At 38.6% G+C, this 16,410-nt stretch overlaps 1 protein-coding gene across 2 annotated transcripts in view; it reads right to left on the bottom strand.

Annotated features, from left to right (window-relative positions):
- Window positions 1-16,410, bottom strand: part of Plod2 (procollagen-lysine,2-oxoglutarate 5-dioxygenase 2) — a 71,764-nt gene that overhangs the window by 13,878 nt on the left and 41,476 nt on the right. For both annotated transcript variants that reach the window (XM_059268370.1, XM_059268371.1), the window contains exons 4-10: window positions 14,491-14,654; window positions 11,239-11,351; window positions 9,128-9,191; window positions 7,245-7,342; window positions 4,301-4,402; window positions 2,108-2,233; window positions 515-636 (exon numbers count right to left, since the gene is read on the bottom strand). In XM_059268370.1, the coding sequence (XP_059124353.1) occupies window positions 515-636; window positions 2,108-2,233; window positions 4,301-4,402; window positions 7,245-7,342; window positions 9,128-9,191; window positions 11,239-11,351; window positions 14,491-14,654 (789 nt within the window). The remainder of the gene's footprint in view (window positions 1-514; window positions 637-2,107; window positions 2,234-4,300; window positions 4,403-7,244; window positions 7,343-9,127; window positions 9,192-11,238; window positions 11,352-14,490; window positions 14,655-16,410) is intronic.

Genomic DNA, 16,410 nt, shown 5'->3' with positions numbered 1-16,410 from the left:
ACAGCATCCTTGCCTTCTTACAAGCAGCTCTCAAAAGCAGTCAGAGCATCAACTTGTTGTTCACTAAGACGCGACAGTTCAGTGAGGAGAGTTTTACAAGCACTCTACTGGAAATATTAAGGGAACAAAAGGAGCTCTCCGAGTATAGAATATTAGCAATGTTAAGCAGGAACACACATATTCGCCAAGGAGCTTTACTACACAGCCTCTGGATGGTGAATTTAAATGTAAGCCATTCGCTATTAGTCATAATATTCATTTACGTTTTGTTTAAATCTTTATCTGAAGTTAATTCATAACGTGATTAAATATTTTGACTCGGTTTAAAGAAAAATATAAGTAACTTCCATGGCCACTCCTGTGTATACCCACCCAGAACTGACTCCTGTGTCTGCATGGTTGGCCTATACATGCAAAGAGGTGCCTTGTAACTTTAATAGAATAATTTGGGGGATTTTTTTTCTTAAAGTTCATCTACCAGAATAACAACTCAATATATATTATTCAGACATACATTCCCATGTTCCTGGCTTCCGCTTGACTTAGATTTTCTTCTGGTCCTACTATTTTTATAGTACTGATTTCATGCTTAGCTTTATCAAAAAATACTTTGATGTCCTTTTCATGATAAACCTCCTGTAACAAATTTTAAATATAAAAATTAGAGAGGAAACAGACAACCTGAATTGTTCATAAAGACAATGCTTCATACTCAAAGTGTAAGTTATATAATTCTGTTATTGAATTACAGAAAATGCACTTAACTATCACTTGAAAAATCACACAAAAAACATGAAATAGGTTGATATCAATATCTAAAAGGAGAAGTTGCTTCAAAACTATTTCAGTGCCTGCTCATAGGTCAAATCCCACAATAATACTTAAATCCTAATCATTAAAAATAATTCTAACTGAAAGGGAAAAAATCTTGCTGCCTAAGAATCTTAGATATTTGCCATAAAAATACAGAAGAGAGGCTTATTAAATGTAACAGATATTAGTCTATGAAAAATAAAATATAACAACAATCTTTGAAGGCAAAGAGTGCAATTAATGACCACATACAAAGCTGTCTTTAGACAAAAAGAGACTACTTAACAAATTCATATTGACAGACAGTAAGCAATGTAAAATCACTGATTAAGGAGGACTTGTGACTCAGCTGTATTGATGTTCAAGTGGATTCCCTCTCCAGCAGCAGTGTATGAGCCGTTCTATATGCATCCTATCTCACTCTGCCTTCTCAAAAGTGCTGTCACAGCATGGTAAGGTCAGCTATCACATAAGGCTGCATGACACAGCCTTGAACAAAATGGTAAAAACTGACGTGAAGAAATTTAAGGCCATTTGAAAGCAAGTAAAAGGTCAAAAAAAGCACAATAACAGTATAAAAACTGTCTGTGTTAAGTATCTATGTTGTGATTATTTTGGGACAGCAAATGTCTGATATAAACTCTGAACTTACTAAAGGTAGGTTTCTGAAATTTTAAAATAGTCTCTGGAAAAAAATGATTATAAGACACCCGAAAAAAATAATAGTTAAACAAAAACCTATTACCACAAAGTAGAAAACAACATGCTTCGGGGCTATCAACTTTTTCTATATGGAGTAAGAACCAACTTTCAACAGAAAGAAATACAACAAATATTGACAGAAATGACTATGCTTAAATTACATGTCTGGGAGGATCTGAATGTCTTGCAAAAATAACAGTATCAAGTTTCTCTGGTGAGAGGCATGCCACTTTGAGACGAATGGAAGCAGAGTTCTGGAATCATGTCCATTCTAAAGCTATGGTATTATTGCTACAAAAAATCATCAATGGCCAGTCTATAAAAGAAAGCCCCAAAGTCACCCCAATGCAAAGGAACACAGGCTCTTCTGCACATCCTCATAAATTATGCTGACAAGCTATGTGAATATGGCTGATATGCAGCCATTTTGATCTATAGAAACTGTCAATTTCATGTGGCTCAGCCTAATATTAGATTAAACTTTCAATTCTTCACACATAATACAAGTAAAATATTCCACTTGGTTTTTAGGGGCAGGAGGAGTTGCTTCAAAAAAATTCTCACATTCAACACTCAAGACTGAAATACTTACTTTATTATGAATAAAGAGTTTCAGTGCTTCTTTGGGATAATCCAGTGTTAACAATAAGTCCAGGAATCGAGGTAGAAAAGGGGTTGGTTGTTCAATAAAAATACCTATTGTTACTTTTGGATGGACCTATGTTTTACAGTAAACACAAAAGGAAATTATGATCAGTATGATTTTAAAATCTATTCAAATCTTAACCAGTACCACGGGGGGTGGGGGTGGAGGGTGGGGAGAGACAAACAACAACAAAATAAAACAAAACAAAACCAAGAAACACAAGACTTTCCCATTGGCATACTCACTAGACTTGCACCAACCACTGACGGTCAATACCTAGGAAGCCAGTCACAGTGATTCTACTGAACTACCTCTTGTTCCTGTGACTTGGACTTATAACTTAAAGAAAGGTATTATCCTATTCACCATATGGGTGACATAAGACACAGCCTACATAAGTGATCACTTCCTTCAGGGCTCCTCTGAAAGAAGCTGAATGCTGTTTTGAAAAATTCTATTAAAAAAAAAAATCAGAGTTCTAAGTCAGGGATGCTGCTTACTGGTAGAGTGCCCACCTATCTCTGGGCATGGAGAAAGAGGAGACAGGAAGAAAGGAAAAAAGAAAAGGAGGGGTATGGAGAGGAAGAGGAAAGAGGGAGAGGAATGATCTCATCTTATTAACAGGTTTTGCTGCTTTTACTGTTTTTTGCATGTTATTTTATATAAGAAGAACTACTTTGACTAATATATTATCTTAATGAAAACATTTTTATATGTTTTCTTAAATCCACTTTCAGCATGTATTAGGTGTAACTTCTTTCATTTATTCTGTTATATGAAAACATCTGTAATACACATTAACCTATGGCAGTCCATCATCTTCTCTTATGTGTTTAATTCAAATATCCTAATTGCCTTAGAAGTTAACCATCCCACATTTATACATAAGCAAGATAAAACTCAGAGTAGGAATATAGAGCCATTGCATGGTTCTGTTTTAATTTTTTAAATAGTGACAACGGGAGTTAAATATTTATTAAACTAATTTAAATATTAAATTAAAAATATATCTAAAATATACACATGGAGGGCCAGCAAGACGATTCAGGTGGTAAGGTGTTTGCCACCAAGCTTGACTATCTGACCCACAGGACTCCTGTAGTAAAAGAAGGAAACCAACTCTAATGAGCTGTCCTCTGGCCTCCACACGTGCAGACAGAATGTGCACACGAACATGTACATAAACACATGCACACACATAGCATAAATGAATAAAAATTTAATTTTACCCAGTAAGAAACTGCAATGACCCACATCTAAACATATGCTGTAACTGGGATCTTAACTCCTACAAATATTTCATTTCTATGTCACGATTGCATGATCACTATGTTTTAAAAACTACAGACTTTTATTATATTTAGGAATAAATCATTTTCCCTTTGTAGAACATTTTAATAAGTTTTAAGTCAAACGCAGTTGCAAACCAAATTATTAACATGAAAAAAAATTATTTATATGCTGAATAAAAACCTCAACACTAACATTTTATCCTTGAACCAGAAAGTTTAAATTAGAAGGGAAAATCCAAACAGAAGGAATTGATTCTCCTTCCAGAGGACAACACCATTTTCTGCAAAAAACATCAAGACAAGCGTTTAAACATATCCATGGTGCAGATTCATTCAGAACTGCTTTGGCTCTCTTTCCAAATAGGAAACATTTAGTTTGTTGCTTCAAAGTCTGGCCAAAAAACCTTACTTTCAAGTGACATAGAGCTCTATTCAGAAGGTAGCAAATGCAGACAATTTACTTTTGATCCTCTCTTCAGGCAGCGAGGAGAAATCAAGCTTTTGTTTCAGAGGTTCCAGGGCTCTGTGCTGTGGGACCCTGCTGCCACTCCACAGCGGCGACAGTCACATGTCTGAGGACTTTCTTTTTACCAGTGCTGCTCTGACTTCCCTGGCATGCTGTAGGTGCTCAGTACCCTTACGGCAAATGAGGTCAACTGTCAGCTCTTAGTGCTTTCAAAACAATTCAAAAGACAGGCTTCTAGATTCTAAGTCACTGTACTTTTACATTATAAAGCCATTATCAAATATACAATGGAAACTATAAAACAATCTGCCTTTTTCCTGAGTCACATTTCATGACAATGTAGATTTTTGATACAAGTTCATACAAATGAATTCCACTTACATCTACTGTAGATAAGTCAATTGTGTCAAAGTCACAAAGAGTGCAGCCTTTTTCCTGTGTCCATGAATTGGGAACATAGTTTCCAAAGTAATTCAGGAGAATCTAATAAGTGCAGGAAAAACAGATGAACAGAAGCAGTCTTTACCCACCAAGTTCTCACTATATAATCACACAGCTGCACAGAATTCTGTCTGTACCTGGTACAATCCCCTAGTCACACTAACATGTATCCCCAACATATACACGTTAAACAAAGCTTTCTTCAGATGATGAATCATTAAGTGCTACAAACTATGTCTAGAAATGTCCAAGTTGTTATAAAAGATGCAGCAGGTCATAGTATTTGATATAATCTGATGTAAGGAATAATACTAGAAGTTACCATTGATTTAAAAAAAAAGGCCAAACAAACAAACTTTTAAAGGAGCAAACAAGACATTTAGACAAACCACCATGAGTTCTGTGTGCAGCGATGAGACACATGTGTTTAAATGTCCAGCACAGACATGTGCAGTAAATGGGGAAGGGCTAATGGGATCTCTCACCAACACTTCACACAAAACAAAGAGTGAGGCCACTTCCTCACCAAAGAACATTAAGATACTTCTGGAGACACATCTGTCAGCCAGGCTTTGGGGTGCTGCTCAGAGGACAGACACAGCAAGGGATTAATACAGTCACTCCACAAACCAAGGAGAAGATAAAGTGTAAGCTGCTCACCCACCTGACAGGTTACCTCCTCCCTGACCGGACCCTCCCTTCTAAGCATCTACTGGATTCATTTCATTTTGTAAAAACTGATTTTATGTTCTGAAGGGTAGCCAGTAACAGAAGGAAGAAGGCACAAGAAACAAGCACACTATGATTCCCTTTGCGCCCTCAAAATACCTTGAAACTCTCTGAAATCGGGACACTGCAGAAGATATTCATTCTCCAGATGTATATGTAACAAAGTTACTACATGCTTTGCAATTTTGATACCACACAGTGTCCATTGTAAATTAACATTAGCATTGTAAGAACACACCTCAAATCCTCATTATGCTTATATAATTATGTTATTTGCTTGTTTGTCTCTGTTTTTGCTTTGAGACAGGGTTTCTCTGTATGGTCTTGGATATCCTGGAACTCGCTTGTGTAGACCAGGCTGCCCTGGAACTTGGAGAGATCCACCTGCCCCTGCCTCCTCAAGTGCTGGGATTAAAGGCTTGTGTCACCACCGCCGGCTAATCATGTTTTTGTTTGTTTGTTTTAACATGGCAAAAGTAAGACAGTCAAAAGAAAGAGTCAAACATATTAAAGACAGCAGTGCGAGCACATAAAGAAGTGCTTCCAAGGTATTTGCAGCTTCTTAAGCCCCTAAAGTACAGCACAGATGAGGGTTCTCATCCAGCCATTTTACCAAAGTCCTTCCCCAGGTCTATCCGAGTATTTCAACTGCATTGAAGGTGCTAAAATCAGTAAGCACAGCATTAGGACAGGAAAGCCTTGGTGCTGCCTAGATGCTACAGATGTGGATACACTGAACCTCTGCGAACCTGAGACCTGGACAAGCGTCACCAGGGCACCTGCTTTGAATGATATGGTAACTCAGAAGTCAGAAACCATATGATCATGACAGTCATTATGACATTTCAAGAGTCAGTATGGCTGGGCATGGTCAGGTACTCCTTTAATCCCTGAACTCCAGAAGGAGAAGCAGACGGATCTCTTTGAATTCCAAGTCAGCCTGGTCCACAAGTTGGTGCCACGCTAACCAGGACTACACAGCGGCACCTTCTCAAAGGGGGTAGGGAGCAATGGTAGCATTTACAATGCGTAATAAAAACAGACACAGAAAGTACTTCTGATTGTCAAATAACAAGTGAGCATTAAAATAAAAGTTATATAAAAATGTGCCCCTTAATACATGTTACTTGGAAAGGACATGAAAAATGCAAAGTACAAAAATACATAGTCTTCATTAGAATATCCTTGAAAATAATTTTTAAAAGGAAGTATAAGTCCCTGAAATTAAAAATCCTCACAACATATCAGAACTGACACCTTTCCCACTTAGAAATAATATAAAAATTTAATATTTATGCCATCAGTTAGTCTACTAAATTCCCTGTATGAATATGGAAATAGCCAATAGTCCTAAGGGGTAAAGGACCAAGGGGCATGGCTTTCAGTTTTCAGAACTGAAGTCTGTTTTTGTAATTTTCCACCTTCTGCCCTTTATATCAGGAGTAACTAAGATATTGGGAAACAGTACTTTTGATGGGAAATGTCCTTGTATTTGTCATCCCATGGCAGAGATTACTCATCCCCTCCCAATTCCCATACACCAGGGCATCTGTTTTCCTCATAACAACTGTAGACTTTTCTGCTGGCCACCATGGAAGGTGTGGAAAGCGGCTTATGGGGGCGAGGCTGCCTTGGGCTTCTGGGCACAGGGTGCTAGTACTTTCCTGAGTCCTCTTCAAAGCACTTCCAAATATGATGTCATCTGCACTCACAGAGAGCCTACCCCCACCCCTGTCTAGCCATTAGTCAAAGTCACAGCAGCTAAGCACTGATTTGGGGGCATGGATTAAGTCATTGTTTTTACTATAGATCAAATTTGAAGAAATTGTTTCTTTTCACGTGTAACACAGGTGGTTCTTCTAGACTCTCTGAGCAATTAGAGGAATAAGGCTTGCTCTCCAGCCCTCTGGCCTTTACTGTTCCTAGAACAGCAGACACTAAAGTGAAGTATCTACCTATAGAATAAAAAGTCATTCTCTTGCTAAGAGAAAATTCTGTTTATTTTAAATCAGATGCTACCCTGAAAAAAGACAATGTAAATAAACTGTTCACACTCAAGTTTTCCAGTTGTTTTTAAAGAGAGGATGGCTCTCCCATGTTGCTTCACAGCCCGACCCTGAGACACAGATAATGAACTAAGGGCACAGGTACTCACTTTGGTGGGTCCGTTTCCATTAATTAACACTGGCAGTGTTTCATAAAACGTATTCTTCACTCTGCTTTTAGCATTTTCAAATTTTAAAACCACTTCATCTGGGTTCAAAGGAGAAAAGTTTGTGTTAACTTCAAACAGTTGTAGGTCTATGGATTTCCAAGATACATAATCACATTTTTCAGTGCATAGAAACTATCTTCTCTAAGTCAGTAGTTTTCAAAATTGAAGGATAGTGTGGACAGACACAGGCTGACTTCTAACGAAATGCCTGAGCACTAAGCAAGGTTGTCACGTGCTTTGCTGGTCCCTGACCTGTTTCCTAGCAGTGTGACACCAGCTGGATGTACTATCACAACTTATCCACCTGCAATGGACCCAGACCGGCCTAGAAACGGCAAGCAACGTTGAGTATGGTGAAGGCGCGTTTGCCTAGCATAAGCAAGACTTTCACAGTTGACTGGCCATCTGGTAGATGTACAGCTCTCAACTGGCCTTCTGCGACAGTCCAGAAAGACAGAGAGGATCATGAGAGGGGCTGTGTTTGTATATCTGTTTCCTTTCCTCACAGTTTTATTTTTATTTATTTATTTTTTTAAGAGCTGAGGACCAAACCCAGGGCCTTGTGCTAACTGAGCTAAATCCCCAACCCTCCTCACAGTTTTAAATACTACATGCCTTCTATCCTAAGAATCTAATCACTATGGATAGCACCATGAACTATATAGAACTATAACATATTCTTAATTTTTAAAATAATATGAATTAATAGATAAAAATATTTTGACTTTTAGTACATAGATTAATGCATTGATATGTCATATTATGGTATATGTATCTCTAAATAAATAATAATATCAAGGATACTCACAAGTATGTACATGGGCAATCTGTGCAGATGTACTCATTTATGCAGGGATGTACATGTCTGTGTAAGTATGTACGTGTGTGCACAAGTTCTGTTTGAATAACCAAAAGTGTTTAGTTATGTGCATATACTGTATGTTTACTCATAAGTATGCAGGTGTATTCACATGTTCTTTGAGCCAGTACTTAAAAATGTGCAGGGATACATACATGCTATATGTGTACTCATGTGCAGGTGTGTACTCGTGTACATACACTCTACACGTGAACTCACAAGTATGCAAACATGCTTGTTTGTGTATTCACAAGTGTACATGTGTACCCATATGCTCTGTGAGAGCATACTCACATATGTACTGGTATGTACATATGCTTTGTGAGTGTACTCACTCATGCAGGTGTGTGTACACTTTGTGCATATACTCATAAGTGTGCAGGTGTTATGTGCACAAACTGTGGGAGTGTACTAACACATGTGTAAGTGTGTGTGCATGCTGTTAGAGTGTACTCACTTATGTGCCAGTGTGGACACATGCTCTAAGTATATGCACACAAGTCCATGTATATACACATACTTTGCATATGTACTTCCAAGTGTATCAGTGTGTACATGCTCTTTGTATGTACTCATAGGTGCACAGGGCACGGGTGAGTGAGCATGCTCTGTAGGAGTGCACATGTGCTCTGTAGCAGTGTATTTGTAAGTGTGCAGGATGAGCACACAGTGTACTCTTAAGTGTGCAGGTATACTCACACACACTATGAGTGTACTCAAAAGTGTGCACAGACTGTACAGATAGTCTTAAGTGTGTGGGTGCATGCACACACTCTGCAGGAGTGTACTGACATCAGGAAAGGATTTTTTCTGAACTATATGGAAACATCAAATTAAATTCAGTATTTGATTTTTCTTTTTTTTAACATTTTAAAAGTTGCCACCTTGGTCATAGCCCCAAATGTTCTAACGCAAGAGAGAATGCTGAAAATAGGCATTCACATCCATGAGAAGACATCTGTACCTGTAGCTCCATTCAAGGCCTGGAAAATTTTACACTTGTGATCCAATGTGATGTTAAAAGCTTCCTATAAAAAAAAAAAAGGAAAATCGGTAACATTGACAACTACAACAGAAACAGTCATGCAAGAATACAGTCATATTGATATATCGTGTATTAATGAAACTGCTCAGGTGTCTAAGACAGCCAGCACAGAAGGTACAAGCACTGTGGAACACCCACGTGGGCCCTGCTTCCCTGGTGACAGTGTGTAGAACTCCCAACTCAAGGAACATTACAACTGCATCAGCAGTGCACAGAAAATGCACAAAACATTACTTCATATCATTTAAATACAATTTGTTTCTAGTTACAGTTTGCTTTTTTCCCTCTGAATTAAAGATTAAATCAATTGTATGAACTTTCTCTATAAAGTCTGTGGCCGACTTGGTTCTAACAGTCCCCAGATTTTCAGTATGGCCTATGTTTTTGTAAAAGCAAGAAATGTCATTTGTGTTATGTGCAGTTACATGGTAAGTTGTCCAGAAAAGTAAATGCACTTCCTGATCCTTCTTGAAAGGCTAAGGAGAGCTTGTGAATTTAAATGGCACTTTTTTTTTAAACTATCCTGCATTTTCTCTGCCCAGAATATGACTGTGATGACTGGGACTCCAGTTGTGATTCTGGCTACCGAGGACACACTGAAATATGCACTCCAGACTATCTATGGAACAGTGAAGAGCTACCTTGCTTAAAAGCCGAACACCACTGTTACAGCCAATGCTCCTCTTATTTTTAGTATGTGAGAAGGAAAAAATAAACACGTGGACAAACACCTACCTTATTTAGCCCACTACTATTTTTAGTTTTTTTATTTGTGATAATTATAGTATTTTTATTAGGAAATAAGGCTCTGTCTCTGGCCCCTAGAATCTCAGGCCACAATCTCTGGAATTTCATGATCTATTCATTCCATAATCTACACTCTAAAGCACTCTGTTTTTCTGTTCCCCCTTTTTTGGCCAGTGTGTATATGGTGTGTGTGTGTGTGTGTGTGTGTGTGTGTGTGTGTGTGTGTGTGTGTTTGCCTAAGTATGAATACAAATGTATGTAGAAGCCAGAAGGAGACACTGAGTATCTTTCTCAATTGCTCTCCACCTTCTATGGAGGCAAGGTCTCTCACTTCAATCTGGAGCTCACCACCTCAGCTAATCTAGCTACCCAGCTTTCTCCAGGGACCTCTAGTCTCTGTTTCTCTGAACTAAGACTACAGGTGAGCCTGCTTAGCATTTATGTGGTACTGAGAATCCCAACTTGGTCTTCAAGCTGACAAGGCAAATGTTTTATCCAGTGAGCCATCTGCTCAGCCTCTTTGCAAACATTCTTAGTCCTCCAGCCGGCTATAAAACACAATGAGATCTATCTTCATAGGACCATGTCCAAAGCTATATCTACACTTCCAGCAACCTGGACAATGGTGAGGCACCTCAAACTCCAAGGGACAAGTCTTACAGAGACGTCCATTCCAGTGTGACAAACTTTTTGAGTGGGCTTATCCATACATCATTTCAAAGTACCAATCAAAGTATTGCCAGGCATAGCGGTAGGCTTTTTAAACTGTTACTGCTAGAACATCGTGTCTTAATGACAGATGTCTGCTCCAAATATGACATCATTGTCTGGTACTGTTTTTGGTCTCCAGGCTCAGAAACTTACTGGCTTTACTCATTCTGATATTGACAGACCTGGCAGTGAGCACACAGCAGGTGAGGCTACACTCTGGTAGAGGTTGGCCCTGAATTTTCTAGTCATTTGATGTGTTTCCTCATAATATGGCGAATAACAGGGTCTTAAACCTACTTTTTTCCTCTCTAATGAACCTAAGTTGGCAATATCTCAGTCACTGAGAGATACAGAGACAATCAGAGAGTTCACATACCCAAAGAAGGAAGGGAGACCAAGGTCACCTACTCACTGCTTGTTCAGGGACCTGTACTGTTTCAACTGTGATACTAACAAAAATAATCTGCAATTCAGTTTCCCCAAATCCTTTTGTTTCTGACCACTTCGTTGAGGAAAATATAAAAGTCAAAGCAGCCAAAACAGCAATGGAGAACTTGCAAGCTATTCCTTACCCTCTTCACTGGATCTATGTAAATTTTAGTGTAAAAGAGCTGATCATCATCATTATCCTGCAGATTCCACTGCTGGACCAGATGGTTGATGTATGGAGCATAGCCTATGAAGCCTGCAATACACAAACACAGCGGAGAGCTCAGAATTCAAAGACCAAAATGCATGTCAACTTAGTTCCACTGAACAGCCGACAGGGTTGTAAAGTCATGAGGTCCAACTCATATGTATGTGTGCTATAATGGAGAGACAACACTAATTATAATACAAAGGAAGATAATCAAAGATGCTTTTAAATATATGCATTCCTGAAGTTAACTGACAAATAAGAACTTGTTTTGCAAGGTTCCTAAAGGAAGGCTAACTAGGGACAGAGCAGAGTAAGATGGAATTCCTCTAGACCTGGTGAATTGCTCTTGAACCCACTGAAAAGGAACCACTGCTTCCGAATGAAGGAAATGTCTCCTGCTGTGCCAAGATTCCAATGTAGGCAAAGAATGTGGGTTGTCACCAACTACAAAAATCCTGAAGAAACTTTCTATCTAGGGAATTTGGGGAATGTTTTCCACTACTTGAAACCAGTCTTACTGGGCCTGGTAGACCGTTTTTCTGGCTAGATTTTACATGTCATTGTCTGGGAAAAGGAAGTCTAAAATTGGAGTGTTCCTCTTGGCCTTCCAGCCTATGTGATGAATCTGCCAACGGCAGGTATCTATAAACATGACAGAGACAAGAGGATCATTTTCTAAGTCTTGCCCTGAGTTTCAGACATGCAGCCAGCTGCTCTGCTTCACTGACAGACAACACTCACCACACACAAACTGAACTTTTAAAAAAAGATTTATTTTTGCCTGCTTGTTTTCATGTGAGCCATGTGTGTACAGGTGCTCACAGAGGTCAAAAGACATTGTCAGATCCCCTTGAATAGGAACTACAATACTTGTGAGCTGGTTGATGTGATGTGGGTGCCAGGAACTGGACAAACAGTGAGCATTCAACCCCAGAGCATCTCTTCAGCCTGACAATGTATTTTTCATAACTATGAATGATCTTGAATAATAAAAATACTGATATAACATTTTCCAATGGCTTATATTATTGTCTTATAAAAAATTGTTTCCTTACCCTTCTCCTAAGACCAAATATTTCAAAAGAAATGAAATAAAATTATAGTCAGATGAATTCATAATTTATTTTTTCTATTAACATGTTTTAAAAGTAACTGGTACATTTTTACTAAGCCATAACTCATGTCCTTTGAATGTCTCTCACAAACTGTCTGAAATCACACACTCTGACTGCACTCACTCATGCTCCCTGCCTTCTCTCTAATAATTCTGACTGTAGATAGAAATTGAGTGCTTTACCTCCAAGGACTTGCCCTGTATTAGGTCACTGGCAAACAGCAGCACTTACTTGCTAATGTCTGTTGATTCCACAGCACAGATTCTCATGTGCATGCCACTTCCAGGAAAAAATTAACTGAATACAAAATATAACCTAATCCAAAGCTATACATCTCCTTTAAAATTTATGTTTTAAAAACCTCTAATGTGGGTCAAATTGTAAAATGGACTATGTACTGTGACTGAGAGCTCCACAGTTCAGTGGCCAGGGCAGAGGAGCAGTACCATACCTGGGGCAATGGCTCCAGAGGAGAAAGAAGAGTGGGCAGCCAGCTCAGCAGCAGGGCAGTGATGTCAGCAGACTAACATGGCAAAACCTAGACACTGACTTGAATGCAACAATGCCCCTCAAGGATGGCAAATAGTCTGGTAAGATATACAAGGGTCAAGAGATCCCAAAGGCATGGACAATATGTGTTGGAATGGAGGAAAGAGGGCTCTAAAAAGCACAGGCTGAAACCTGAGGTCTCAGAGGTCCATACAGACCGAAAAGTTCTAAATTACGACTGTAGGGAGAATTGCTGAAATGAAATATAGATGTAAATGCTGAGCTTGAGTCACTACAGAGAAATGACTAGCTTGCTAACAGCTACATCACCACAGATGACTAAGCAATGTCTGCAACCTACACATGCTTACCTCAAACAGCGTTTACGGAGCTGTCTGAACAGGATCCACTATCGATTCAAAGACCACTCCAAACATCCATTTCCCAATATGGCCTGCAACCAGACCTAACTTATCTCTCTGCCATGCTATAATATACACTATACTGGTAAATTGTCATGTTCTATTTAAGCTTGTTGAACAGCTAAGAGCCCTCTCTTGTGTCAGATTCAAGCATGTTCATGTCAAGTGTATCCAAAAACCATGTCCTGGGCCAGGCTGACCCCTGGCTCTGAAATGGGAAAACCAGTTAACAGCTAAGGCAGTAAACACACTGTTTAATTGAACAGCTTGAAGGTGAAGTATTTCCAACATTGGTTACTACTGTTTCTCCCATAACACAGAACTCAGGACGGTGGAAACAGGAAGCCAGCCCACTGAAGGAGGGATTCTCAGGAACCCTGCCCACGGCGTCTCCCCCAGCCGACTTCTGCTGGGTGCCCTAAGTTTTGACATGACAGTGTTAGCCTCCTCTGCACTCTCAGCCAGGCTACTGCTGCATATTATACATGGCTAATTGATGTTTGATGTTTCTACCTGCAACTTTCTCTTTTATTTTTGCTTTTATATACCAAATCAACTCACTCACTGGAAACCAAAAGTATGGTTTTCACACTTTATTCTTACACAGAAAACGTCCTCCATCCTACCTGGTCATTCTTTCTGTCTATGTGTTTACAGTTCAAGGGAAACACAGTGTAGTCACAATACGCCCAAGGTCAAATTTTCATTTATCATTAGAGGAGTGTGTACGATCATGGTTATTTATTCTGTGGTGACTCACATAGAGAATGTAATATCTCTATACACTCAGACACTACTTAAGATTTTGGCTACAAAAGTCAAAACAATTAATTCAATACAATATATTTTAAAACAGATCACATTAACAAGTGGCTGTTTTTAATCATGTGATTACAGATTAAACATGAACTTTTTCAAAGTAAGCTTATTAAACTTAATATCCTGGACCCAAAACCTTTCAATAAATGGTAATCAGAAGACATGACTTCCAACTTGCAACATGAAAGCTCAGACATCCACACAGCCTAGATACATGGATATGACACGGGGATGATTTTTCAGCTCTAAACTGCACATGAGCTCTCAGAATACTTCATAGATCATGGTTTTGAGGCTGGCACAGCCTCATTCATTCCTCATTCACAGCATCGTTCATACCTCCTGAATTCAGGTAGCGTTTCCCAATGTGCACTACAGGGTACTTATCTGCCAGCCGCTTATCTGGCCATAGAATTCCGTCGGCTGCAAAGACAATTTTGTGATTCATCTTTTGGAACTTTCTTAGGAGTTCTTCAGGCCCACCAGCAAATACAACATCAAAACTGTTTAAAAAAGAAACAAACATGCTTTAAAACGCATGGTTCAGAATTCAAGCACACAACCAAAAAAAAAAAATCCTTAAAAAACAAGAATTTAGAATCCTAGGATTAACACAGCTGTTTAGAGAACACATCAGACAATCTCCTTCCAACTCACATATGAATTCCATTTGATTTTGCTTTTACTACATATTCACATATGAAATACAAACAGTCCTAATTTTCATTATAACAGATAACTTATCTCCAAAATAAAATTTGTAAAGTCAGTGTGCAAATGTTACAATTCATATAAATTAATGGCATAGGCATAAACATAAAAGTTTTCATCTTAACAGTCAAATATTTCAGTGGTATGTGTACCAATCTATTATTAACTCTGAAAAACTGGTTTTGACAAGTGTCTCACATAGGCATCAGTGCACATTTAATAGCTGATATACTATGTATTATGGAACTTATTCAGGCATATTCATCTTTTTAAAGCTCTATAAATTTGAATCAAGGTAAAAGTTAATAATATAATTTGAGGTCTAATGTTTGACCACACTTTTTCCCTGGACTTTATTTGTTGAGAGCTAACTCACCGGATCACAAGGTAACAGAAAATTAACTGTGAAAACCTCTAGGAGGAATGTAAACTCTCCGCAGAAAGTCTCGGCTTATTCCAACCTCAAATTTACCTGTGTTTGTTTTTACATCAGTGTACCTGAAAGCCGAACGCCTGCAGGACACTAAGAGAATGGTTATCTTAGGCATCAAACATGAAGGGCAAGCTCACGATCTGGACTTCTGCAAAGGGCTCCTGAGCGAACACTTAGACGCACTGTGAGGACCTGTCAGGAAGTACCCAGCTGCTCCATCTATGCTCTCCATCTGTATTTACTGGAGATGCACATGTAAGACTCAGTAACGTATAGTCTAATGTATTTATATTGTTTTTTCAAAATATAACACATTATCACTTATCTCTACGATATATTTTTAAAAAGCCAAAAAATATTTGAAGTAACTTTTAGCAAAACTACTGTAAGTTTACGTTCTCCATTAGGCTCTTGGCAGAGACAATCCCTGTCCCTTTAACAGTGGCAAGGCTCATGTGTAAGTTGAGCACATGGCCATCCTGCTTAAAAAGTACTGTGAGGGAAGACGTGCCACACGACTCACTCTATCCAGCACAGTGTAGAGGAAGTAGGTTGCACCACCGCCAGGTCCTGTCCTTTGAAAAGGACACTGCCCACACCACTCTGCTCTGTGCTTCCCACAGGGAGCAGTGCTGACTGGCGAAAACACGTGCTATATCTTTACAATATAGACCAACTGACTCAAAAATGAGTTCAAACTTGCACAACTAAATTCTGGAATTCTGCTAAACAAAACTGGTATTTACTAATTTATTTTGAGACAAGAGTCTCATTCTATAGGCCAGACTGTCCCTAAACTTGAAATCCTCCTAGCTCACCCCCCGAGGGCTGAAATTACTCATACAATCCACCACTCTTGGTATCTCCTCATTCTTTAATAATAGCTGAAAGCAATGTTGAAATCAGTTCATTTCTTTTCACTTGAAATCAATCTAGAAAATTTAAATTTTATCAGTTACTTTTATTTCTACTATGAAATATTGTACTTCATAATTAAATTTGTTCATGAATATCCAGATAGGCAGACTAATACAGAAAGATTGCAGATACATAGTTACATAGTGGAATTTTTTTTTCTTTTCAGAATCAATAAGCGAGATGCTGTTAGCACTACT

This window comes from Peromyscus eremicus, chromosome 7 (assembly GCF_949786415.1).
Source record: "Peromyscus eremicus chromosome 7, PerEre_H2_v1, whole genome shotgun sequence".
Taxonomy (NCBI): domain Eukaryota; kingdom Metazoa; phylum Chordata; class Mammalia; order Rodentia; family Cricetidae; genus Peromyscus; species Peromyscus eremicus.
This window is presented reverse-complemented; position numbering and strand designations above follow the sequence as displayed.